The 25,848-nt window shown below is 39.1% G+C and overlaps 1 protein-coding gene across 8 annotated transcripts in view; it reads left to right on the top strand.

Annotated features, from left to right (window-relative positions):
* SPICE1 (spindle and centriole associated protein 1) overlaps positions 1-25,848 on the top strand; it is a 60,222-nt gene that overhangs the window by 23,119 nt on the left and 11,255 nt on the right. For 3 of the 8 annotated variants that reach the window (XM_005674929.3, XM_013962587.2, XM_018038348.1), the window contains 9 exons: positions 344-446; positions 650-756; positions 3,354-3,469; positions 6,464-6,577; positions 14,994-15,136; positions 15,308-15,463; positions 15,941-16,206; positions 20,262-20,393; positions 24,729-24,873. In XM_005674929.3, coding sequence (XP_005674986.2) covers positions 344-446; positions 650-756; positions 3,354-3,469; positions 6,464-6,577; positions 14,994-15,136; positions 15,308-15,463; positions 15,941-16,206; positions 20,262-20,393; positions 24,729-24,873 — 1,282 coding nt within the window. The remainder of the gene's footprint in view (positions 1-343; positions 447-649; positions 757-3,353; positions 3,470-6,463; positions 6,578-14,993; positions 15,137-15,307; positions 15,464-15,940; positions 16,207-20,261; positions 20,394-24,728; positions 24,874-25,848) is intronic. The other 5 variants (XM_005674931.2, XM_018038226.1, XM_018067095.1 and 2 more) reach the window with 4 other exon arrangements.

The following is a 25,848-nucleotide window of genomic DNA, read 5'->3' as shown; positions in this document are numbered from 1 at the left end:
ATGCAGGAGACGTGGGTTCGATCCCTGGGTGGGGAAGATCCTCTGGAATAGGAAATGGCAACTCACTCTAATATTCTTGTCTGGGAAATCTGCAGCCCACCAGCCTGCAACCCACCAGGCTCCTCTGTCACAGAGTCGGACAGGACTGAGCGATTTCACTTACAGACTAAACAACAACAAATTGTTGTAATAGCCCCATCTACTGGTACTTAACAATATTGCCACTGAGGGTTTTAGATGATTTTTATGCTCCTGAACAGGCTTTTCCTCTGTGATTTGTTGAGTATATATGTCTATATATATATTTTTCCTGAATAATAATATTTATCATTAACACGTCTAGATTCTTTCTGATCAATACCAGCTGCAGGATGTATTGGAAAAATCTGATCATTTGATGGCTACAACAAAAGATCTATTTGTTGATTTTCCTCGCAGGCGCACAGGTAAAGTATTCACATCAAACAAAAGTTTCTTTATCTTATTAACCACAGCTCACACCGGCTATTTGAAAGAATATCATGTTACAGTAAATGTGAGTTGCTATTATTAAAGATTTTCATATGATGATTCACTTATGGCAGTGTAGAGTGCATGTGAAGTCAGTTTAAACGAAACAAAATCATCATGGCTCATTTTCCTTCTGCAGGATTTCCGAATGTAACAATGGCTCCGGAGTCCTCTCAAAGTCCCATTGTGGTCAGTCAGGACCCTGTCACCCAGGCCATCCGTAGCGAATCTGTTATAGAGCCTCAGGTAATGTGCTTTGCTCACAGCCATAATGCTCATGCTAAAATTAAGTTGATGTAGATTGGTATTGTGGTAAACATTTCAAAAGCTTTAATATTGAAATACTGAGATGTGGTTGCTTTCTAGAAATATTCTTACTCAAGCATGTTGCCCTTTCGGTGAGTGATGCTTATACTAAACGAAATAGGACTGGAGAATAGTAGCTAACCTGTATTGAATGATTACCTTGGAGGTAGTTACTATTATTATCCCCATTTAGCAGATGAAACGGAGAAGGCAATGGCACCCCACTCTAGTACTCTTGCCTGGAGAATCCCAGGGACAGAGGAGCCTGGTGGGCTGCTGTCTGTGGGGTCGCACAGAGTTGGACACAACTGAAGTGACTTAGCAGCAGCAGTAGCAGCAGATGAAAAACAGACTCAGAAAAATTGAGTGACTTGTCCAAGCTGACATAGCTAGTTAGCATGAGAGATGGCACTCAAATCTAGGCTGTCTGGCGCCATAAGATTATAGTCCATGGGGTCACAAAGAGTTGGACACGACTGAATGACTTAGCATGTCTATGTGCATGGGCTTCCCAGGTGGCTCAGTGGTAAAGAATCCGCCTGCCAGTGCAGGAGTCACGGGTTCAATCCCTGGATTAGAAAGATCCCCTGAAGGAGGAAATGGCAACCCAATGCGGTATTCTTGCCTGGAAAGTCTCACGGATGGAGGAGCCTGGCAGTCTACAGTCCCATAGGGTCACAGAGAGTTGGATATGACTGAGTGACTGAGCAAGCATGCACAGGACTCAATACCTGTTTAATGCAACTTTCGAAGTTATTTATATCTTCTATGAAAAAAAAGAGAATCATCAGTTAGACGGATGATCCTAGGGAATTACAAAGTCCAGAATCATATAAATGTACTGTTTGCTACTTGCAATTAAGTAGAATGTTGTATATACTTTTAATGGCTAAAGCCCATTAGCCATATCCCTAGCCAAAAGCCAGGGATATGTATGTATGTTTTGGCAGTTATTACAAAGGTAGCTTTCAGACGATCATGTGATGAAGGTGGGGAAGTAGCAAGAGTCAGGGTTAGAGAGAAAGGAAGGAGCTGGGTCATGAAGGACTAGTGAACCTGCGAGCAAGAGTAGAGCCGCTACAGGATTTTAAGAAGAGCACTGTTACGGTGAAATTGACGGTCGTGTGGAAAATGGATTGGGGAGGGAGGGGCAAGACTGGTGAGAGGGTCTTGTTAAAAGACTCAGATTGGAATCTTGGTGAGAAGTGGTGAGGACTGACCCAAAGCATGGCAGTAGGGAAGGAGGTAAAGGGGAAGAGGGATAGATTTGAGAGCTCTAAAAGGGGTAGAACTGACAAGACTGGGTGACTGATTGGATGTGGTGGGTAAAGAAGAAGGATAATTTCCAGTCTGCTGGCTTGAGAATCTGAGTAGATGGTTATGCTGTTCATGGTCTTGATAATATGGCGGGAACAAGGTGTCTGGAAGAATGATAAGGGAGGCTTGTTGCTGCTGCTGCTAAGTTGCTTCAGTTGTGTCTGACTCTGTGCAACCCCATAGATGCCCACCAGGCTCCCTATCCCCGGATTCTCCAGGCAAGGACACTGGAGTGGGTTGCCATTTCCTTCTCCAATGCATGAAAGTGAAAGTGAAGTCGCTCAGTTGTGTCTGACTCTTAGCAACCCCATGGACTACAGCCTACCAGGCTCCTCCATCCATGGGATTTTCCAGGCAAGAGTACTGGAGTGGGTTGCCATTGCCTTCTCCTAAGGGAGGCTTAGGAAAATGATAAATTTTGGACATGCTGGGCATTTATATGTAGGATGTTCTCCTTTAGACATCTCTTAGGCAGTTGGAGATGAATGTTGAGGGCTCAAGAGACATCTGGGTGAAGATAGAGGTTTGGAAATTAACAGCATTTGGCTTGTAATTGCACCTTGGAATTAGATGTGAACATCAAAAATGCATCAAGTGAGAGGAGAATGACATTAAATAGAGGGGAAGGATAGAAAAAGAACCAGTGAAAGAGATTGGGAAGGAATGGCTAAAAGAAGAAGAAAAACCAAGAAAATAATGGTATCCCGGAAGTGAAAAAGAAAAGTTTATAAAGAAGATTTTGAAGGAAGGAAGTGAGTTGCCACTGATATCTGATGAGTGAGAAGTAATGAAAGGCAAAGACAGAAATATCCATTTGATTTGAGAACAAGTGTGTTGATGTTTACCATGTAGAGAACAGTTTACACGGAGTGGCAGGGAAGAAGCAAAGTTGAAGGGTACAAATGGTGAATGAGAAGTGAGGGCAGATCTTTCAAAAAGTTTATGGCACAAAAAGGGAAGATAAATGGTAGCTCAAGGTCAGTCTAGGGTCAGGATAAGATGGGAGAGACTTACATTTAAAGGTGGATGAACTGAAGCTAGTAAGGAGAGGTTGAAAATGGAGAGAGAGGGGCAGTTGACGGACCAGAGGAGGTAAGAGAGTTTGGTTTCTAGACCACGTGTAGAGGGATTTGCCTTAGAAGGAAGGACCTCTCTTATGACAAAAAGAAACAAAAGATAACGGTGTGTGTAACCGGTCTGTGTTGCTATTTAATTGTAAGGCTCTTAATGAAGTAGATGATGATGAACAAGAAGGAACTGTTAACAGCCAGTCAGAAGAAAGTGAGAATGAGTTGGATAACTCTCAAATCTCTCAGTCAAATGCAAATGCAGGAACGTAAGTATATATGGCATAAATATCTACAGTGCTTCCTTTTTTCCCAAGGCCATCTCTCCCCTCCCCAGCTTTATTGAGGTATAATTGATAGATAATGTTGTATGAGTTTAAGGTGTGCAACTTGTTGATTTGGTATACTTATATACTGCAAAATGGCTACCATCATGGCATTAAGTGATGGGTGGTTAATACCTCCATCTCATCATATAATTACCATTTCTTCTTTGTGGTGAAAACATTTGAGATCTTCTCACTTAATACCAGTCTGTAAGTCTGTTTTGTAAATAAGTTCATTTGTATCTTTTTTTTTTTAGATTCCACATATAAGTGATACCGTATGATGTTTGTTTCTCTCTGACACTTCACTTAGTCTCATTATCTCTAGGTCCTTCTGTGCTGCTGCAAATAGCATTATTTTGTTCATATTTATGGCTGAGTAGTATTCTATTGTGTGTATATACCACATCTTTATCCATTTATCTATTGACGGACACTTAGATTGCTTCCATGTCTTGGCTGTTGTAAATAGTGCTGCAGTAAACGTTGGGGTGCATGTATCTTTTTGAAGTATGATTTTCTTTGGATATATGCCCAGGACTGAGATTGCTGGATCATCTGGTAGCTCTGTTACTAGTTTTTCAAGGAATCACCATACTGTTCTCCGTAGTGGCTGCACCAGTTTACAGTCCCACCAACAGTGGAGGAGGGTTGCCTTTTCTCCTCACCCTCTCTAGCATTTATTGTTTGTAGACTTCTTGTTGATGGTCATTCTCACTGGCCTGAGGTGATATCTCATTGTAGGTTGATTTGCATTTCTCTAATAATTAGCAGTGTTGAGCGTCTTTTAATCTGCTTTTTGCCATCTGTATGCCTTCTTTGGAGAAGTCTCTGTTTAGGTCTTCTGCCCACTGTTTTTGATTGGGTTGTTTGTTGCTTTGATACGTATCTGAGTGAGCTGTTTGTATATTTTGGAGAGTCACTTTATTTGCAAATATTTTCTCTCATCCTTTGGATAGTCTTTTCTTTTGTTTATGGCTTCCTTGCTGTGCAAAAGCTTTTGAGTTTAATTAGGCTCTATTTGTTTATTTTTGTTTTGATTACTGTAGCTTTGTAATATTGTGTGAAGTCTGGGAGGGTTGTGCCTCCTGCTGTGTTCTTTTTCTCCTCAGGATTGCTTTGGCAATTCTGGGTCTTTTACGGTTTCATATACATTTTAGGATTATTTGTTCTAGTTCTGTGAAAAATGTCATGGGTAGTTTGATAGGGATCACATTAAATCTGTAGATTGCTTTGAGTATTATGGCAATTTTAACAATATTAATTCTTCCAATCCAAGAGCATGGGATATCTTTCCATTTCATGTGAGGTTGACTCCTCTACAGAGGTTGCAAATTCTAATGTCTACCAGCTGATCAGTCACAGTTCTTAGTGGGCTCTGCAGGCCCAGATCCTCCAACTTTTTGAAGGAAAACAGAAAATATAGAAACCTAATTTTTAAATTTTGGAAACTTTCAATGTAAAAAAATAAAAAAGAAAACCAAACTATGTGTGAAACACTGTTGGAGCCAAACAAAGCACATTTTCTGCCTAGAGACATCCCTCTGGTTGCAGTTTTCAACCTCTGCTGCTGGGACTTTTGAGAGCTGCAGTTCAAGGCACCACTAGGGGATGCCTTGTTGATCAGTTCCTGAGGACTTGATGCAGAAACTCAGAAGAGAAAAGTTGCGGGGCGCTTCTGAGATGCTTCGCCATCATTGTCTGTGTCTCGTCACAGCAAACAGCATATGCTTTTACTCGGTAATTTTCCTTATTTGACACTCTCATTATTTGGATATTTCCATGGTTTCTAATGCAATAATTTGCAATATTTTGTAAAACATTTTTTTTCTCTCTTTGTAGTCAACCAGAGTCATTTCTTCTTTGTGATCATTAAAACCTGGCCTTTGGTAAAACCCATATCAGCTTTCTGGATTAGCCTTCAGTATCTCTATCAGGGATTGTGGAATCTTGAGGAAAGCAGAGGCACGAAGACAAAGCAGAAATTTTAAATGAGGTCTATGCGTTGTTGCATTTGTTCAGCAGTATGAAGAGAGGACTCCTTTATTAAAAGTCTACTTAATTATTTCCCATCTTTCACTATTAACCATGGAAAAGTAAAGTGTGAGTGGGTTTTCATTTGGGAGGAGGTTTGCTCTGGGTCTGTGCAGCTTCAGAATTTAAATCTCTGCTGATTTGTTTAATCAAATGTGTACCTATAATAAATTCTTTAAACACTGCTCTCAACTCAAAAGTGTCTCGACTACAGAGCTGTCTTACACTGATACAGAGCAGGTATAAAAGCACCTGTACTTGTGTTATCCAAAGGAAAAAATACTTAGGAACTTTTTACTTTTCAGGAGGAAAGGCTAAGCAGCAGATGTCCCTGTGTGACAAAGGGCTTTGTGAGCTTCAACAGATCAGGAGAGAGAACCCCTGGGAGGGTAGGAGGAAACATGAAGGGGGCCCCCTGCAGAATTCTTAGGTTAGCTGCCAGAACTCCAGAGGCCAACTCTCACATATACGCAGTGGGACTGTAAAAGTTACAGGCTCAGCAGCTTTATGGTTTTCTATAGGGTCATGGGAGCTGTGTTCCCTTTTTGTTTGGTTTCCTTAAAAGATGAATGGAATGAGGGCTTTCCAAGACTTGGGGTAGTCCTCAAAATCTTAAGGTAGAACCTATGGTGGTGAAAGGTTCACAGCCCAAGGGAAGAAAGTGAGAAAAAATGCAAATGTAAGTGCTGAGAAGAGACCAGGTGGCCAGGGTGTAGCTGATCCATTCAGTGATCTCAGAAAGGAAATTGATTCCAGAAATGTACATGAACAAGCCACTTTGTGTAGATTATTTCTCCAGGCCTCCTGAACTGGGGGCATTATAGTCACTATGAATGTTGATTCCCATTACCAAAATAGGTAAGAAGACACCAGGGCTAAACTGTATGTCTGTGTACCACTCAGCAGGGTATTCAGCACAGTAAACGAGATAGTAGCCTTGGAGGAGTCCGTTTCCCTTGCAGAAGACAAAGCCTCTGAAAAGGAATACATCTGGAAAAGGCCTCCCTGTAGTGAGCAGTGAGTAAGCAAATGCCCTACTGGTCTTGGAAGATCTCCTGGGTCGGGGGGTGGAGGGTGGCTGTGGCTCTCTGTGAGGACAAGGACACTGGTGGTGGAGGTGCTAGGGAGTTCTCATTGATGTGAGCTGTCTTAGAGGCCACTGTTTTGATGCCAAGCTGATTTCACTGTGTTATATTGATATTCTGCTACCTTTCTGAACCTTGGTTGAGTTAGTTATAGCATTGGTTTTCTAGGGTTTTCCAGGTATCCTATCACGTCATCGGGCTTCCCTGGTGGCTCAGAGGTTAAAGCATCTGCCTGGAATGTGGGAGACCCGGGTTCGATCCCCGGGTCGGGAAGATCCTCTGGAGAAGGAAATGGCAACCCACTCCAGTATTCTTGCCTGGAGAATCCCATGGAGGGAGGAGCCTGGTAGGCTACAGTCCATGGGGTTGCAAAGAGTCGGACACGACTGAGCGACTTCACTTTTACTTATCTTGTCATCTGCAAATAGACATAGTTTTGTTTTCTGAGTCTTATATCACTAGCTTGTTTCTTTTGTATACTGCAGTAGCTAAGAGACAGTGGTAAATGATGGTGGACATAGTGGGCATTGGGCATCGGGCATCCTTGTTTTGCTCCTGATCTGTGAAAATGATACTTTTGTTTCCTCTTCAGTAAAGTGCTGGCTTCAGTACTCAGGTTTTCTTTTTTTTTAAACAAAAACAATGCTAGGGAAACATCTTTCAAATCCTGTTTTCTTGAATGTTTTTATCAGAAAGTGTTGAATTTTCTCAAAGACTTTAACATTTGTAGATAATCATATGTGTTTCCTTGTTAAATCTATTAGTATGGTTCTTTACGTTATAAATGCCTTTTTGAAATATTCTTGAATTCCTGAAATAAATTCCACTTGGCATATTTTTATTATTGTGGTATTAAATATTGTTTGTTAATATTTTATTAATAGTATTCTTGCATTAATATTCATAAATGATATTATCTATAATTTTAAAATATATAGTATCAGATTGAGGTGACAGTGTTATACTTGATTTTATAAGACGCATCTGTTGGAAAGTTTTCTAATTTTTTAAGTTCTGGAACAATTTATGTAGCATTGGGACTATCTGTACTTTGAGTGTTTGGTAGAATTCCCCTGTGAAACTATTTGAGCCTGGTGCTTTTTTTTGTGGGGAAGTACCATAATAACGTTTGTTTCTCCTATGAATATTGGATTATCTAAGCCTTCTGTATGTGTTGATGTCAATTTTGATAAATTACACTTTCTCATAAAATTATCCATTTCATCTAGATTTATGGATGTATGTCCATTGAGGTGTGCAAATAATCTCTATACTTCTGGAAAATGTCTTTTGTTTTCTTAACTAGACCTGTAATTTTTCTGATTTCTTCCTTATCAATTTTTGCTTTTATCTTTATTATAATCTTCTTTGTGCTTTTTAAAATAAGCTTGAGTTGAGAATGTAATGCATTTATGTTCATTATTTTATTTTAATTGATAAGCATATTTAAGGTTCAGAATTTTTCCATGATCACTGCCTTAAATGTGTACTACACAACCAAATATGTGGTGTTTTATTATTTTAGAAATTAATTTCAGTTTATATTTGCTCTTTTACCGAAGAATTATTTAATAGTTTTTATTGGTTTTATTTTTCCCCATTTTTAAGCTTCCAGATAGAAGAGTCTCTTGGTTTTCTTCTACAGTTTTTATTTCTGTTGCAGCCAGAGTGTGGTTTGTAATATTTCTACTTATGGAATTTAATGATGTTTTCTTTGTGACCGGAATATATGATCAAATTTTTGTGAATGTCCATGTGTGTGTTTGAAAAGAAGGTATATTCTCTATTAATAAAGTATAAAGTTCTTTATGTATATCCATAAGATCTACCTTATTGATTATATTGTATATGTCTTCTATATCCTTATTTATTTTTGCCGTTAGCTTGTATTGAGAATGGTGTTTTAAAGTCTCTCACTATTACTGTTTGTTTCTTTGCATTTGATGTTTAAGTATATGTAATTCTGTTTGTTTGGAGTTAAATACCCCCATCCTTATAAGGTCGTTATTTTTTGATACATGGATATCCGTGTATATTATATCTTTATTGTGAATTATGGCTTTTAGCATTATAGATTGGCTAACAAGTCAAATTAGTGTCTCTTGGCTTCAGTTGTACTTTGATAACAGGAAAAAAACCTCTGCTTTTTTTCTTGTTTCTAATCTCCTGGATCTTCTTTGCTTATTCTTTTAGTTTTTCTGAATTATTGTGTTCTAAATGTGTCTTTGTATTTAACATAGAATTGGATCTTGCCTTGTTAGCCAGTTTGAAAATCAATTTTTTAAAATTGGTGAAGTAGGCTTATAACATGTATTGATATGATTCATATATTTGGTGTCAACTTTGTCATTATTTTATGATACTGAGTGTGTTATACTTTAATTATAATTTTCCTTCTTTATGTGAGATGACTTCTCTGTTCTTTTGAAAAGTTTCGTTGGCATTTAGGAAGTTGTAGTGTTTGTTCTCGCTCATTTCTTGATATCAACTTTCTGTAGCGCCTTTAGTCCAGTGCTTTCTTGCTTAAGCTTTCACTGTCAGGTGTGCGATGGTGTTTTTGACTTTCACCTACTACCTGTGCAGCAAGTGGGTTATGCAGCATTCCCATTTCTTCCCTGCTTTTCTCTCCATCCTCATCCCCATTTTTGAGCTGCATTTTTTCCCTTTAATGGAGCATGAAACATTTACATATTATTTTTCCTCTTATATCTCCATTTTTGTTTTTGTTCTTGAGCTATAATTAAATGTATCAAATGCTCATCATCAGTCCCTTTATGATGTGTCCCTAGTTAACTCTTGGCTGATTCTCTCATACAAAGTTTATGCCATAGGACTTGTGAATTCAGTTTTCCTTGAGTTTTTGAAAGTTTAGAAGTGTCTGTATGGCTTTGATATTTGAAGGACATTTTGGCTGGATATAAAATCTATGGTTCCTATTTTGTTTCCTTACAAATTCTTAAAAATGTTACTCCATTCTTGGTTTGCTTGGAACGGTGTTTTTTGGGAAGTCTGATGCTGGGATAATTTTCTTGCCCTTTTCTTCCCCTTGTAAATAATCTGGCATTTTAATCTAGTGACTTGATTTCTTTTATCTTTAAAATTTAAATTTTGCTAAACTATATTTTAGATTACCTTTCCAGGTCAATTTTTCCTTTTCCAACACAGTTGGCCCTTTCCTATATTTATATATGGGCCCTTTCCTGTATGTAGGAAATATGTATATATTCAGTTCTTTTCTTTCTTTCCTTTTTGGCCTTAAAAGTTTTCTTTGATTATAGTTGTAATTTTAAGTATTAGTTCTAAATCACTGTTTCGTTTTTCTCTTTCAGAAACTCCCCTTATATACACAAAAGGTTTTTCCTGGTTTCCCTCGTTAGGCACTTTCTCTTTGACCTTTGTAGTCTTCTTAATCTTAATTTTATTCTTTTTGTTGTTTTTCTGTAGTTCTTTAATGTGGCTTATTAAATGTTTGTTTAACAATTCTCCAGTGGACACATTGTAATTTAACCTTTATTCCTGACATAGTTTTTCTCTGATTTCTTTCTTCAGTTTAATCAGTTCTTTTATTTCTTCCTGTTCTTTGTCCATTTCTGGTTTTAGTTTTAGAATTTCTGATTAAAGAAATGCTTTTTAAAGTATATTTAATTCTACTTAAAGTATTGTATTATGGTTTACTTCTGCTTTTTTCTGCATGTTGTGGGCAGGAATTTTGTTAGCTGAAATATTTCAGTTTCAGTTTTCTGGTTTGATATACTGCCTTTGTTATACTGAACATTTTGTGGAGAGGATTGGGAGTTTGGGGTGATTTTTCTCTCAGTTACAGTGATGCACAACTTCTTTAAAGCCTTTTTTTTTTTTTTTTTTAAGAAAAAAAAGTATTGGTAGCTTAAAGGTGGCCTCTCCTCCAATATCGTGGCTCTGTTTTGTCTTGTGGGTCTTTTGCCCCTTTTTCCCTCCAGTACTCAGCCTCCAAAGTGCATCTTTCCTTTTCTGTTAACTCTCTTCTCCTTAAGAAGTGATGCCTTCCCAAGACTACCATCTTGGCTTCTGCACACTTCCTGGTCGGGTTATGATTGCCCAGTGTTTTTTTTTTTTTTTTTTTAAGTATTTGCATACTTAGAGTGGACTTTTTCTTTCTAGAAGTAATGTTTGCCACCGTTAGGCTCTCAGCTCTCCTTTTCTCTTTGGAGTCATTTTGAGCTGCCTCCATTCTTTGCAAAGGTTTCCTGCAGGAGCTCAAGAAATATCTCTGTTGGAGCTTGATGCTTATTTTTATACTTAGAGGTAGTTTGAAGTTAGTAGCATTCTCTCTGTCCCAATAATATAGAAGGTTTGGGTTGTGTGCTGTTGTATTTGCTTTTCTGTTTCCTGTACAGTGTTTGGAGGATATGTAGAGTAATTCAAATTTACCTGGTCACCATTTTCTTCAGAATACCTGGAAATATGTATCATCTTTTAAGTACTTTTCTTTTAGAACCTAAATGTAACGGATCTTGTACAGAATAACTTTTATTCTTCACACTTGAAGTAAATAATTGTTTTCATTGAGCAGGTTAAGATTAGTTTTATCTGATTAGTTGTTTGAAAAGGCAGTTTCTAACTTATGAATACCTTATGTCTCAAAATGTTACTTATTGACTGCTGAGCATGGGGTATTAATAGAAGATGAATTAGGCTTGGAATCTGGGGACTAAGCCTTTGGTTACTTACTATTTAGATCATCTCTGGTCTTTATTTCCTCAGTTGTAGAATATGAGGAAGGTAGAAAATAAGACATCTAAGGTGCCTTCTGGTCTGAAAATTTCTGTGAATTCTGTGAGTTCTTGTGAGCACGGAATTGATTTCTCATATGATAATATTATACATTATCAATAAATCTGTAATCCAATCCTCAGAAATCTCTACTGAGTCATTGGTGTTTTGGGGGGGTCAGCACATTCCAAGTGAGGAAGCAATGGCTGTAAGCCTTTCTCTTATTTAACCCTTACCACTACCTTACTTCCTCTGTAGACCTTTGTATTACAAGCTAGGGAGAGGAAGAGATGATGTTGGAGGCATTCATCATGTGAATAAAGGGAGAAAGAATTGGGAAGAAGAAATCCCAAGTGGCAGAAACCAAATGACAAGTAAAATTGCTCTTTCCAGTAGGCTTGGGTAGCTTCTTTTGGATGGGATGTAAATTAGAGATGCTGATATTCCTAAGTTGTCTCTGAAATAAAGTCATTAAAATACTGTTATAATTGATGCTGCCATAAAGGAGAATTGGTGTACTTGTCCTTCTCTCCAGAGCCTGCTTTCCTAACAGTGACTCCTAATTTGAGCATCTTTTGCAATCTGAAGAGTAAGGACTTCTCAAATCAAGTCCTGGTTTCTTTTTGCTTAAGAGTTCTTCTCTCAGTTTCTCTCTTTACTCTTGGGTTTCAGCAAGAAGAAAAGCAGGCTGCATGTTCAGCGTGTGCGTGTGCATATGTGGTCGCTTCAGTCTTGACTCTCTGTGACCCTGTGAGCTAGCCTGCCAGACTCTCTGTCCATGGGGATTCTCCAGGCAGGAATACTGGAGTGGGTTTCCCCCGTGTTGGCAGGCAGGTTCACCACTGTTTCCACCTGCATGTTCAGTACTTTTCCTTGTAAACCTTGACAGATAAATATCCAGTTTCATTGCTTACAAATTCTGCTTCCCCACACAACTCAGCTTGTCTACTGCTTTATAGTAAGGATTGCCTTTTTCCCAGTTTTCAATAACATGTTCCTCATTTTCTTCAAAATCCTCACCAGAAGTGTCTTTAATATTCATATTTCTACCAGCATTCTATTTATGATGGTATGTTGTTTTCTCAGATGATACAGGCTTTCTCTACCATGCTCCTCACTTCTTCTTGAGTCTTCAATGGAAGAATCTTTAACATTCATATTTCTGCCAATAATCTTTTCAAGGCAATCAGGTTTTTTCTGTTGTTGTTCAGAACTTCAGTTGCTGAGTCATGTCCAACTCTTTGCAGCCCCATGGACTGCAGCACGCCAGGCTTGTCTGTCCTCCAATTATCTCCCAGAGTTTGCTCAGATTCGTGAGTCAGTGATATGATCCATGGAAAGGAGGCTTTTTCTATCATTCACCTAAAAATTATTCTAGCCTTTATTCATTATCCAGTTCCAAAGCTACTTTCATATTTTTAGGTATTTGTTGCATCAGCACTCCATATCTCGATAGCAAAATCTGTATTAATTTTCTGGGGCTGAGATAACAAATTTCTACAAACTACGTGGCTTCAAACAGCAGATATTTATTCTCTCACAGTTCTAGGGGCCAGAGATCCTAAATGAGTTTCACTAGACTAAAGTGACGATGTTGGTATTGCCACGTTCCCTCTGGGTGCTCTAAGCGAGAATGCATTCCTTACCTCTTTCAGCTTCTGGTGGCTGAAGGAGTTCTTTGGCTTGTGTCCACATCACTCCAGTCTCTGCCTTCTCTTTCATGTCACCTCCTCTGCTTGTGTGCATCAAAATCTCCCTCTGCTTCCCTCTTAAGGATGCATATGATTGCATTCAGGGCCCACTTGGAGAATCCAGAATCATCTCCCTATCTCTGGATCCTTAGCTTAATCACACCTGCAAAGTTCCTTCTTAGTCAGATAAGGTAACATTCACAAGTTCCAGGGGTTAAGTTATGCATGCCTTTTTAGAGGGCCATTCTTAAGCCTACCATAGATAGTATTGGATTATTATTTTGTTGTTGCTGTTTGATACAACCTGATTATTAAAAGTATAAACATTAGGAGACAGTAATGGAGTTCAAACTGGTTTGGATTTTCCCAAGTTGTACAGAAATCTCATTATGACACTTTTCTTAGGATTTGTCCTGAAGGTTGTATTTAGACCTAACTCATACTATACAATGCAGGAGACGCAGGTTCAATTCCTGGGTTGGGAAGATCCCTTGGAGAAGGAAATGGCAACCCACTCCAGTATTTTTGCCTGGAGAATCCCATGGACAGAGGAGCCTAGCAGGCTATAATCCATGGGGTCGCAAGAGTTGAACAGGACTTGGTGACTAAACCACCACCACCTATACTATGTTGCACTAGGAGTCTTCTTGATGCTTTGATGACTAGCCATAATGTGCTTGGACCACATTACAGGCCTTTTGTTAATTAAACTTTGTAGCAGCTAGTGTTCAATGTGTTGTCCACAGGTTGCTTGAAAGCAGCTCCACTATGTTAAGGTTTTTGGAGTCACTTCCTCTGCTGTTTTAAATAAGACTTCCTCTGTTGTTTTCTCATAACAGTTTCATTGATTTATAGTTCATATACCATACAATCTACCCATTTAAAGTATAATATTAACAGAATTTGAGATTCTTTTTTAGATTCTTTTCATTGAATTGTGTGACCCATAATCAGTTTCAGAACATTTTCATTACCCTCAAAAGAAGCCCCACACTCTTTAATAGTCAGATCCCATTTTCTCCCAAACCTTTCAGCCCACAGTCTAATCTATTAAATGATTATGTGTGTGTGTGTTTTGTAATCTCTGTAGATTTGCCTGTTCTGGACATTTTCTATATAGAATCATGCAAAATGTGATCTTTTGTGTCAGTACTCCATATCTCGATAGCAAAATCTGTATTAATTTTCTGGTGTCTGGTGTCCATCGCATGTTTTCAAGATTCATCCATATTTCTAGTGTGTTAGCACTTCATTTTTTTTTTTTTAACCACTGAATAATGTTCTTTTGTGTGAACAGAACACATTTTATTCATTCATCAGCTGGTAGACATTTGGGTTGTTTCTATTTTTAGCACCCTCCCCTTTGAAATATTAGCCCAGTTGGGAAATAGGCAAACAAATCAGACAACTAGAGATTGACAAATCAGCTTTATCACTGATAAAGATGATTACAGCAAAGGCTCCTCTTTCTCACCCCCTGCACTGCAGCTCTTCTCATTCCTCTTCCCGCCTCCCTGACACGCAGTGGCAGGATCTGCTCCAGTCACTTTACTTTAGTGATGAGCAGAGACTGTGCTTGGAGAACCAGCTCCTTCATCAAAACCACGTACTTTCTCTAGAGAAAGAGAGGGGAGGATGGAGCCTATAGCACAAAACTTCAGAAAGGGCAGATCACTCTTGTTTTGGGAGCCATCCTAGCTAGGAAACTGGAGGGGAGATGAACAGTACCTTCTAACACCAAGAAGACTGGCATTTTAGTTCTTACCTTGTCAATTAAAGCAAAACAGATTTCTCTTTGATTATGAATTATTAAATGTTTCTTCACATCAAGCATGTAAATAGTTGAACAAGTTAAATGATAGTACTTACTAATGCTAACATAACTTGTTGTCCTGTAATTTATAGGTTTCTCCACCAAATAAAGGAAGAAAATTCTGAGTTAATTAATAAACTATGGACTGATATTCAGCAGAAAGTAGCAACACAGTCACAAATAACAGCCTCTTCAGGAACTCCATCATCTGCTTCTCCATTAGGAGAACAAAAAGGTTTGGTTCCCCCACTGCATCATTTCTCCCAGAGTAGTAGCTTGCTTTCTTTCTTAAACCCAGTAATTTTTAAAGGAATGTTACTTGGTTTTCACTGTCTTAGCCTGATTGGTAAATACTGATTGACTTGTTCGTTGAAATGCTTAAAAATATTTTTGTGGTTCATTTGAGATTCTTTTGGAATTGTAGCTGCGTTGAATGCTACCAATGCTGTTAAGAGAATCCATACGAGGCTTCAACCTGAAGAAGCTACTGAGACTCTAGACTCAAGCTATGTTGTGGGACAGGTGCTAAACTCAAGGAAGCAAAAACAGCTGCTAAATAAAGGTTCAGTCTCTTAATTGACAAAATGGGTTATTATGACTCAGAGAACTCAAACAGGGGCTCTGTATCAACCTACAGAGGGGTGGGATGGGGAGGTTATACACATTTAAAAATAAATAAAATAAATTCTCTGTTTTGGAAGCATAAAAAAAACAAAACAAAACAACTATGTAACTTGATATAGCTATCTTAGCTTCTTAGTACATGTCTCTCAAATTCATCCAGTCAGATCGTGCAGACTAAGAGGTTGTTGAATGGTAGCCATTTAGTGCCTCCTTTTTTTCCATGTAACTCTAGAAGGGTGATTCTCATTCATTTATTACAGATAGTATAAATCTGGTTTAAACAGTGTAGATTCTTCATGAGAAAATGATGATACCTTCTGTAAAAAAACCTTTTATAAATTGTGAGCAACAGTCAGACGTTTTTGTAGTTTAATTTTTCCTGGTCTTAATGGAGAATGACTTCTGTCATTATCAGTGAAAAGAAAACCAGATTCACGTGCTCCTTCCAAACAGAAGAGTAGCGTGTTATCAGCCAGCACAGCCTCCACAGACTTACCAAGTAGCAGTAACCCCAGCCTGGATGTCCTTAAACACATGATACATGAAGTGGAACATGAAATAGAAGAATATGAACGGTGGACAGGCCGCGAGGTCCAGGGACTCCAAAACAGTCAGGGTCTCACTGGCTTCACCCTGTCCCTCGTGAGCTCACTCTGTCGCCTAGTTCGGTACCTTAAAGAGGTAAGGTTAATTAGCGTCTACTCTTCCAGTAAACTGATGGCAGAATTGGGTAGGTTTTTCCCCTCTACACTTAAATTATTGCATTCTCCAAAAAAGTATTGTCAAATTTGAGTAGCTTTGTTTAAAATGCCTCAGCTTTGGATTATCTCTTGGAAGGGTTTATCCTCTTAATTTTCCTCTACATCCTGATAAAGATATGCCAGATAAGTGGTGTTGATTTTAGTTTGGTAAATAGGTAATAACTAAGTGGTAATTAGTTAGGTCAATCTGTGATAAATATAATTATATCTTGTGCTAATAGTTAATATTACTGTTTGGCAGTTACAGATTAATTAAACTACTAATCATGTCCTCGTTCTACTTCTTTTCTCTGCTTGCTACACCCACTTCAGTTCAGCTTGGTGAGTGGTATACTTGTGATCTGTAGACACAGATCAGGAAAATTCTTTTCTGATTCCTCCAGCTCCATTTTTCTTTCTCAAGACTGCTTTGGCTAGGGACTTCCCTCATGGTCCAGTGGTTTAGAATCTGCCTGGCAATGCAGGGGACGTGAGTTAGATCCCTGGTTGGGAAACTAAGACCCCACATGTCTCAGAGCACCTGAGCCCGTGTGCCGCAACTACTGTGACTGTGCGCTCTGGAGCCTGTCTGCCACAACTAGAGAGGGCGCTGCACGATCCCTGAGTTGCAGTGAAGATCCTGCATGCTGCAGCTAAGACCTGATGCAGCCAAATATGTTTTAAAAGAGATTGCTTTGGCTATTTGGGGACTTTCGTGTTTCTATACAGATTTTAAGATTCTTTTGTCTTAGATTTGCAAAAAAAATGACATTGGTAACGATAGAAACTACATTAAATCTGTAGGTTACTTTGGGTAGTATAGTCATTTTGATAATACTGATTCTTCCAATCCAAGAACATGGTATATCTTTCTATCTGTTTGTGTCATTTTCAGTTTCTTTTATCAGTGACTTATGGTTTATACAGGTCTTTTGTCTCCTTAGGTAGGTTTATTCCTAGGTGTTTTCCTCTTTTTGATGTGATAGTAAATGGAATAGTTTCCTTAATTTCTCTTTCTGATTTTTTATAGTAAGTGTACAGAAATGTATTAATGTTATATAATACAACTTTACCAAATGTATTGATGAGCTCTAGCAGTTTTCTACTAGCATCTTTAGGATTTTCTACGTATAGTAGTAGTATTAGTCACTCAGTTGTGTCTGCCTCTTTGTGACCCCATGGACTGTAGCCCATCAGGCTCCTCTGTCCATGGAATTCTCCAGGCAAGAATACTGGAGTGGGTTGCCATTCCCTTCTCCAAGCATCTTTAGGATTTTCTGTGTATAGTATCTTGTAATCTGCAAATCTGACAGTTTTACTTTTTTTTAAATCCAATTTGGATTTTGTTTATTTCTTTTTCTTCTCTAATAACCATGGCTAGGACTTCCCAAACTATGTTGCATAAAAGTGACGAGAGTGAACATCTTTGTCTTGTTCCTGATCTTAGAGGAAATTTTTTCACCTTTTCACTGTTGAGTATGATGTTAGCTGTGGGTTTGCATATATGGCCTTTAATATGTTGAGGTAGGATTCCCTCTGTGCTTGCTTTCTGAAGAGTTTTTATCATAAATGGATGTTGGATTTTGACAAAAGCTTTTTCTGCATCTGTTGAGATGATCATGGTTTTTATTTTTCAGTGTGTTAACATGGTATCTCATGAGGATAGATTTGCAGATATTGAAAAATCCTTGCATCCCTGGGATAAATCCCACTTGCTAACGGTGTGTGATTCTTTTAACATATTGTTGGATTCAGTTTGCTAGTATTTTGTGGAATATTTTTGTGTCTGTGTTCATCAGTGATATTGGCCTGTAATTTTCTTTTTTGTTGGATCTTTGTCTGGTTTTGGTATCAGGGTGATGGTGGCCTCATAGAATGAGTTTGGGAGTGTTCCTTCCTCAGCAGATTTTGAGATCATTTCAGAAAGATAGGTGTTAACGCTTCTCTAAATGTTTGATAGACTTCACCTGTGAAGCCATCAGGTCCTGGGCTTTTGTTTGTTGCAAGTTTTTAATTCAGATGCTGTTGTATTTAGTGTGTCCCAGAGGTCTCTTTTAACTGTCATTTCTTTTCATTCTTTATTCTCTTCCATGGCAGTTCTTTCCACCATTCTTCCAGCTCACCTATCTGTTCTGCCTCATGTATTCTGCATTAATTTCTTCTAGTGTATTTCTCGTCTCAGTTATTATATTGTTCATCTCTGTTTCTTCTTCGTATCTTCTAACTCTCTGTTCAGTATTTCTTGTATCCTCTCAGTCAGGCCTCCTTTCTTTTTCTGAGGTCTTGGGTCATCTTTACTACCATTGCTGACTTCTCTTGCAGGTAGATTGCCTAGCTCCATTTCACCTAGCTGTTCTTCTGGGGCTTCATCTTACGCCTTTGTCTGGAACATAATCCTGTGCTGTTTCATTTTGTTTAACTTTCTGTGTTTGTGGTCCCTTGGGGTTCTTGTTTATAGTTTCTCTTCTGGTGTCTGCCTCCTAGTGGATGAGGCTTTTCTCAGAGGTTTGTGCAGGTTTCCTGGTGGGAGGGACTGGTGCCTGCCACTGGTGGGTGGAGCTGACTCTTGTACCTCTGGTGGGCAGGGCTGTGTCAAGGTGTTTAGAGATGACTGTAGACTCAGGAAGACTTTAAGCAGCCCGTTTGCTGGTGGGTGGGGCCGTGTTCCTGCCCCGTTGGTTGTTTGGCCTGAGATATCCCACCACTGCCGCCTTCGGACTGTGGGGTGGAGCTAGGTCTTGGCATCAAAGTGGTGGCATCCAGGACAGCTCATGCCAGTGAATACCCAGTACCTCCGCAACCAATGTCCTTGTTTCTACAGTGAGCCACAGCCACCATCTGCCTCCCTAAGAGACCCTCCAAGACCAGCAAGTAGGTCTGGCACAGGCTTCTATGAAGTCACTGCTTTTTCCCCTGGGTCCTGATATGCATAATACCTTGCCTGTGCCCTCCAAAAGTGACACTTCTGTTTCTCCCAGTTCTGTGCAGTTCCAGTGATCAAGCTCTACTGGCTTTCAAAGCCAAATACTGTGGGGGCTCCTCCTCCTGATGCCAGACTGGGGAGCCTGATGTCAGACTCAGAATTCTCCTGTGGGAGAACTTCTGTGATATAGTTATTTTCCAGTTAGTGGGTTGCCCACCCAGAGTTGATGGGATTTGATTGTTTCATGAATGCACCCCCCCTACAATCCTGTTGTGGCTGCTGCTTTGTCTTTGGAAGTAGAATATCTTTTTTGTCTGTGGGTGGCTATTCAGCAGTTAGTTGTGATTTGGGTGTTTTCATGATAGGAGGTGAGCTCAGGTCCTACTTCACCATCTTGTGGAGATCTGTCTAAATTTGCTTTTTACAGATTTGTTTTACTGTCAGACTTGTGACAGTCTTAACATTCTTACATCCATAGATTGGGAATCTCTAGGAGTATACTTTTGACTCTGAACATATTGCAGGCTTAGAAGCATGTACGTTTTAGTTAATCACTTGTTTTATGAAGCTTAATCATTTAAACCTGTTTTTTATTTTTAATTATGTTTTAAGAAACTTAACTTTTGAACTGGTGATACATTTACCATGGTCTGCAATTCAAAGATAACGAAAGACTGTATGGTGAAAAATCTAATTCCTGACCCCTGACTTTCACTTAACATGTTTACTTCCTGTAGCCAACTATCATTATCAGTCTGTCCTAGAGATGGCCTACATATATTCTAGCAGTTGGTATATGTACTTCCTTCCATTCTCTTCTACAAAAATTGTAGTTGTTTGACTCTACACATCATTCTGTTCATTGTTTTATATTAAAAGAAAGGAAGGTGATAAAGCAGTACATTTTAATGAAATATAAACCTTTTAATAAAATATTTAATTCTTGTTACTGTCACATAATATATACTTTGTAAGTATTCTCTTCTTTGATAGCTTTGATTAGACACTTTTAGTTTGCAACATGTGATGCTATGGAGGGGAGTTTATTTGATTTTTTTTTTTTTTTTTGATAGAGTGAGCTCCAACTGCGTAAAGAAGTAGAGACAAGGCAGCAACTGGAACAAGCATTAGGTGATCATCGAGAGCTCATTGATGCGCTGACAGCTGAAGTTCTTTTCCTTAGAGAAGAAAATACTGCTACCCAGGTATTTAGATGAGATCCCAAACTTTTCTGTGTTTAGTCATATAAAACATCTTTACAGATGTATGAGATTCTCTTTTAGTTGCCTTTGATTTAGTTGTGCTGGTGTGATGATTTATCACTTCTTTAGTATCCTCAACAGTAACTTTTTAAGACTATTTATTATATTGGAGGTACTATAGTAGAAACTTGAATTATAAATAGTGTAGAAGAAATATCCTGTCTTTAAGAAACTTATATTTACTGGGGAAGACAGAATCTATGTTTAAATAATAACTACTGATATTATAGTGGTTTATCCAATATGTGAAATGAGTGTTATGACAGCTGCTTTTCATTTTTAAATAACAGAGGATACCCTGTGAGGAACCCTCCTACAATATATGCCATTTAAAGTTGTTTATAGTATCTCCAGTATCTTTATTCATCTTTTTGTCAAACAGTGGTTATAATAATTACTGATACTTTTATTTATCAGCCACAAGAGACTAGGAAATCAGTAGTAGACAAGTTGTTTGTGTCAATGGACATTAGATATAAGACATGCAGTTTTTATTGATATATAGTTCACATCCAGTCTCTTTAAAACTGAAGTCTAATTGTTTTACAGTGTTGTGTTAGTGTCTCCTGCACAGCAAGAATCAGCTGTATGTGTGCATACATTCCCTCCCTCTTGAGCCTCCTTCGCACCCCTACCGTCCCACACCTCTAGGTCATCACAGAGCACCGAGCTGAGCCCCGTGTGCCATGCATGCTTCCCACTAGCTCGCTGTTTTATGCATGGTAGCGTATATATGTCACTGCTACTTTGTCAATTCACCCCACCCTCTCCTTCCCCTCCTGTGTCCACAGTCCATTCTCTACGTCTGTGTCTCTGTTCCTGCCCTGCAAATATATTTTTCAGTTCAATTTTTCTAGATTCCATATATATGCATCAATATATTTGTTTTTCTTTTTCTGACTTACTTCACTCTATATGACAGACTCTAGATAGAGTTCACGTACCATTTAACGCACCTTTTTGTAGTGTGCAATTTGGTGTTTTTTTCTGTGCCAGTACCATTATCTAACTCCAGAGTATTCTCATCACCCCAGAGAGAAATTCCACACACATTATCATTCACTCTACTCCCTTCAGCCCCTGGAAACCGCAAATCTGCTGTATGTTTTCATAGATTTGCCTGATCTGAACATTTTATCTAAGGGGAATCATGCAATACGTGGTCTTTGGTGTCTGGCTTCATTCACAGCGCATCATGTTTTCAGGGTTCATCGTGTTGTCCTGTGTGTCAGTACCGCATTCCTCTTTCTTGCTCAATAATATTCTAGTCTGGGCTCTACCACACTTTGATTATCCATTCATTAGCTGAAGGACATTTGAGTTGTTTCCACCTTTTGTGTCTGATGAATGAATAATGCTGCTGTGGACGTTCACGTACAGGTATTTGTGTGAAAGTGCATGCATGCTAAGTCTCTTCAGTCGTGTCCAACTCTTTGCGATCCTGTGGACTGTAGCCCACCAGGCTCCTCTGCCTATGGGATTCTCCAGGCAAGAATAGTGAAGTGGGTTGCCATGCCCTCCTCCAGGGGATCTTCCCGACCCAGGGATCAGACCCAGGTCTCTTACATCTCCTGCATTGGCAGGTGGGTTCTTTCCCACTAGTGACACCTAGGAAGCCCCAGTTGTGTGAGCATATGTTTTCCATTGTCTTAGGAAGATGGGCACTTTTAAAGTGTACTGATATGTTCAGCAAATCTTTATTGAGCACTTACTGTGTATCTGGCACTGTTCTAGGTGCAGGAAATAGAGTAGTGAATGACCAAAAAATCTTGGTCCTCAAGGAACTTACATTCTAAATAAACTTTTCCCCCTAAAAAGTGAAGTATATTGTTAGTTAGATGGTTATTATGTATTATAAAGAAAAACAAAGCTAGTAAGAGGGATGGGAAGTGTCTGGGATGGGAGAGTATAAATGGGACGGGACACGTCTGTCTGAGGAGATGAGGGCGCGAGCCTGCCAGTAGCTGAGCGAAGAGCACTCATGCAGAGGAGCAGCGAGGGCTGAGGTCCTGAGGTGGGAGCGTGGCTGTTGAGCTCAGAAGCCGCCGAGGAGACCGGGGTGGCGGAGTGGGAGGTGGGAGAGGGAGCACAGGAGACAGGAGCAGGGAAGTCAGATCACAGGGCGCTGCAGGCTGGGTGAGGGCTTGGACTTTTGTTCTGAATGAAATAGGAAACCACAAAAGGGATTTGGGCAGAGATGTGATCTAACTCAGTTGTAAGAGAATCACTCTGGGCGGCTGTTTTGAGATTAGATCAGAGATCACCACCCTGTGTCTGTTTATGGTGACGTTAGTGTCTCAGGACACCTCTAGGCCAAAGAAATACCCAGCAGCTCCATATATTAAGTAGTTAGTGTCAAACAACTCAGTAAGTATTTGTGCATCAACAACTTAGATGCTGTGTGAAAAAAAAAAATACATGAAAACTGATAGAAAAAGTCTTTTATTTTTTTTTTATTCATGATTAAATAACCACAGTTATTTACTAATGGAACATGTATACCTATTGGGTATTGTACAGCTTCTCATAGCCTGGAATCATATTGAACACCATCACTCTTATTTCCTGTTTCATAATTATTTTTATGCAGTGTTCCTTTTTTAGCATAGCAGCTACTAAAAACTCAGCCTTAGGAAGATATGGTACCATCAAAAGGAGTGTATCTTGATCTAATGTTGAATCTGTGAACACTTCGAGCTAGTAGGTCACTAGCACCTGGCAGATGTTGAGCATCAGCAGTTTCCTTGAGAATTTAAAAATGTCCTGTGATGCCCCCGTGAGACTGTACTGGTGCTCCAGGGTGCAGGTTGGGAGCAGTGTAGAACTAGACTGTAGGTGGCCAAACACAGAAGCAGAATATTACAGACAGGAGTCCAGAATAATTCAGGTGAGACACGGCAGCTTGGTTGACGTAAGTGGGATAGGTTGTGAAAAGTAACCAAATTTTGAATATATTTTGAAGTCAGCCAGTAGGATTTGCTGATGGACAGGATATGGAGTGAAGGAGAAGGTGTGAAAGAAGAGTCAGAGTTTTTGTCTGAGCAGTTAGAAGAGTGGAGTTGTTATTGATGAGGTGGGGATGTTTAGGAGGAGTTTGGTTTTTTGTATTTTAAGTTTGAGAAGCCTATGTGAGTTCCTCATGGAGATGTTGAGTGAGCTATTGGATATGTGATGTGGGTTTTGGGAAAAATTTGGACAGATATAAAAATGTTTACTATATATCATTCAAAAGTCCTATTAATAATATTTCTGACTTCTGACCACACCTGACATTTAGCAAATGTCTGTTCATGTTGGAGCTAGGTATGTCTCTTTTGTATATACGGTTGATTCTTGAACTGCACCTGTTTGAACTGTGCTGGTTCACTTATCTGTGAAGTTTTTTTCAATATGTGTGTACTACAGTACTATAGTCTGTGGCTGGTTGAATCTATGGATGCAGAACCTTGAATATGGAGGGCCAGTGGTAGTTACACATGAATTTTCCCTGCACAGAGTGTTGATGCCCCTGGAACCCTGTCTAGTTCAAGTGTCAACTGTAATATATAATACATATATACATATTTTATCGGAGAAGGCAATGGCACCCCACTCCAGTACTCTTGCCTGGCAAATCCCATGGATGGAGGAGCCTGGTAGGCTGCAGTCCATGGGGTCGCTAAGAGTCGGACCTGACTGAGCGACGTCACTTTCATTTTTCACTTTCATGCATTGGAGAAGGAAATGGCAACCCACTCCAGTGTTCTTGCCTGGAGAATCCCAGGGACGGGGGAGCCTGGTGGGCTGCCATCTATGGGGTCACACAGAGTTGGACACGACTGAAGCGACTTAGCAGCAGCAGCAGCAGCAACACTATTTTATATATATTACCATATATTTTTATAATGCTTACGTTTATCAGTTTAAATACCTGAATAATATCCTGTTGCGTTTCCTCTTTGGTCTTTTGAGGTAGCTTAAGAGCCAGTAGGTATCATCCTCAGTCAATAGGTATAAAATCTATTATAAAAGAGATTTTATAAATTGAAAGCCCTATGAAAAGGTTCATTCTTACTATTGTAGCAGTGTATTTATTAACTAATAATATTCCATGATTTATTTAACCATTCTTCTATCAAGAAATTTATAAAAGTGTTTATAATTATATATTTTCATTAATGCATGGCTTTAGTATATGAATAAAAGTCTAGAGTATTTAAAACAATGATGTAGATATACACACCTAGGTGATTTGCTGTCTGATAAGCCAATGATATTATTTTGTTCATTTTTCTTTAGGCGAGACTTCAGCAGTACATGATCACAACAGATGAGCAGCTTATATCACTCACACATGCCATTAAAAACTGTCCTGTGATAAGTAACAAAGAAAGTCAGGCCTTAGAAAGCGGAGCCACAAGTCAGAGAAATATGGATAATCCAGGTGAGAATAATAATCTTACTATTCCAGATGGGCATTAAAATACTTTCAGAGAAAACAAAACTGTAAATCTATATGTAACTACTGTCTGTTCATGGATAGATAGCATTATCATCATTACATTTGCCATAATTATTCCAGCTTAAATTTATTGGATACTTGCTCTATGCCAGGTTCTTTTCCAATGTTTTTCATGTATTATCTCATTTAATTCTCATAATATAGCTCTCATTTAATTTTCAAAAGAATTTTTCACTCAGTCTTATGAGGCAGGTGTCATTGTTATCCCCATTTTTTCAGATGAGAAAACTAAGGCTTGGAGAGAGGGTTGATAACTTAATAAAGTCACACAAATAGAAAGTAGCACAACTAGCTTCCTAGACATGTGGGAATTTAGTGCCAGCACATTTAATTAGGGTACCCCCGGTTTGGGAGGGGAAGAGATGGTCTTGAGAAGAAAAAAGTACTGAATTTCAGAAATTCATGACCTTAGTTCATTCATGGTGATGCTTTCAAAGCCTTTGTTCACCTCGTGTGCCATCATCATATTGTATTGTATTGTACTGAAGTCGCTCAGTCGTGTCCAACTCTTTGCGACCCCATAGACTGTAGCCTATCAGGCTCCTCCATCCATGGGATTTTCCAGGCAGGAGTGCTGGAGGGGATTGCCATTTCCTTCTCCAGGGGATCTTCCTGACCCAGGAATTGAACCTGGGTCTCCCGCATTGCAGGCAGACGCTTTACCATCTGAGCCACCAGGGAAGCCCTTCTGCTGTAGGCTAAATAGGACACTGTACATTTCTTGTTTTTTACTTTGATGCATGTCTCTGTATAGAAAGAGTTTTATGTATTTAGGAGTGTTTTCTTAGAAGTGGCTGACTCTAAAATTTAACTTGCAAGAGGTAAACTCAATGGCAAGGGCAGATCTTCAAGGGCAGTGCTTTTCTCCAAAATAGCCACTTCCTCCCAGTGCTGGCA

The sequence above is a fragment of the Capra hircus genome, chromosome 1, assembly GCF_001704415.2.
Source record: "Capra hircus breed San Clemente chromosome 1, ASM170441v1, whole genome shotgun sequence".
NCBI classification, from domain to species: Eukaryota; Metazoa; Chordata; class Mammalia; order Artiodactyla; family Bovidae; genus Capra; species Capra hircus.
This window is presented reverse-complemented; position numbering and strand designations above follow the sequence as displayed.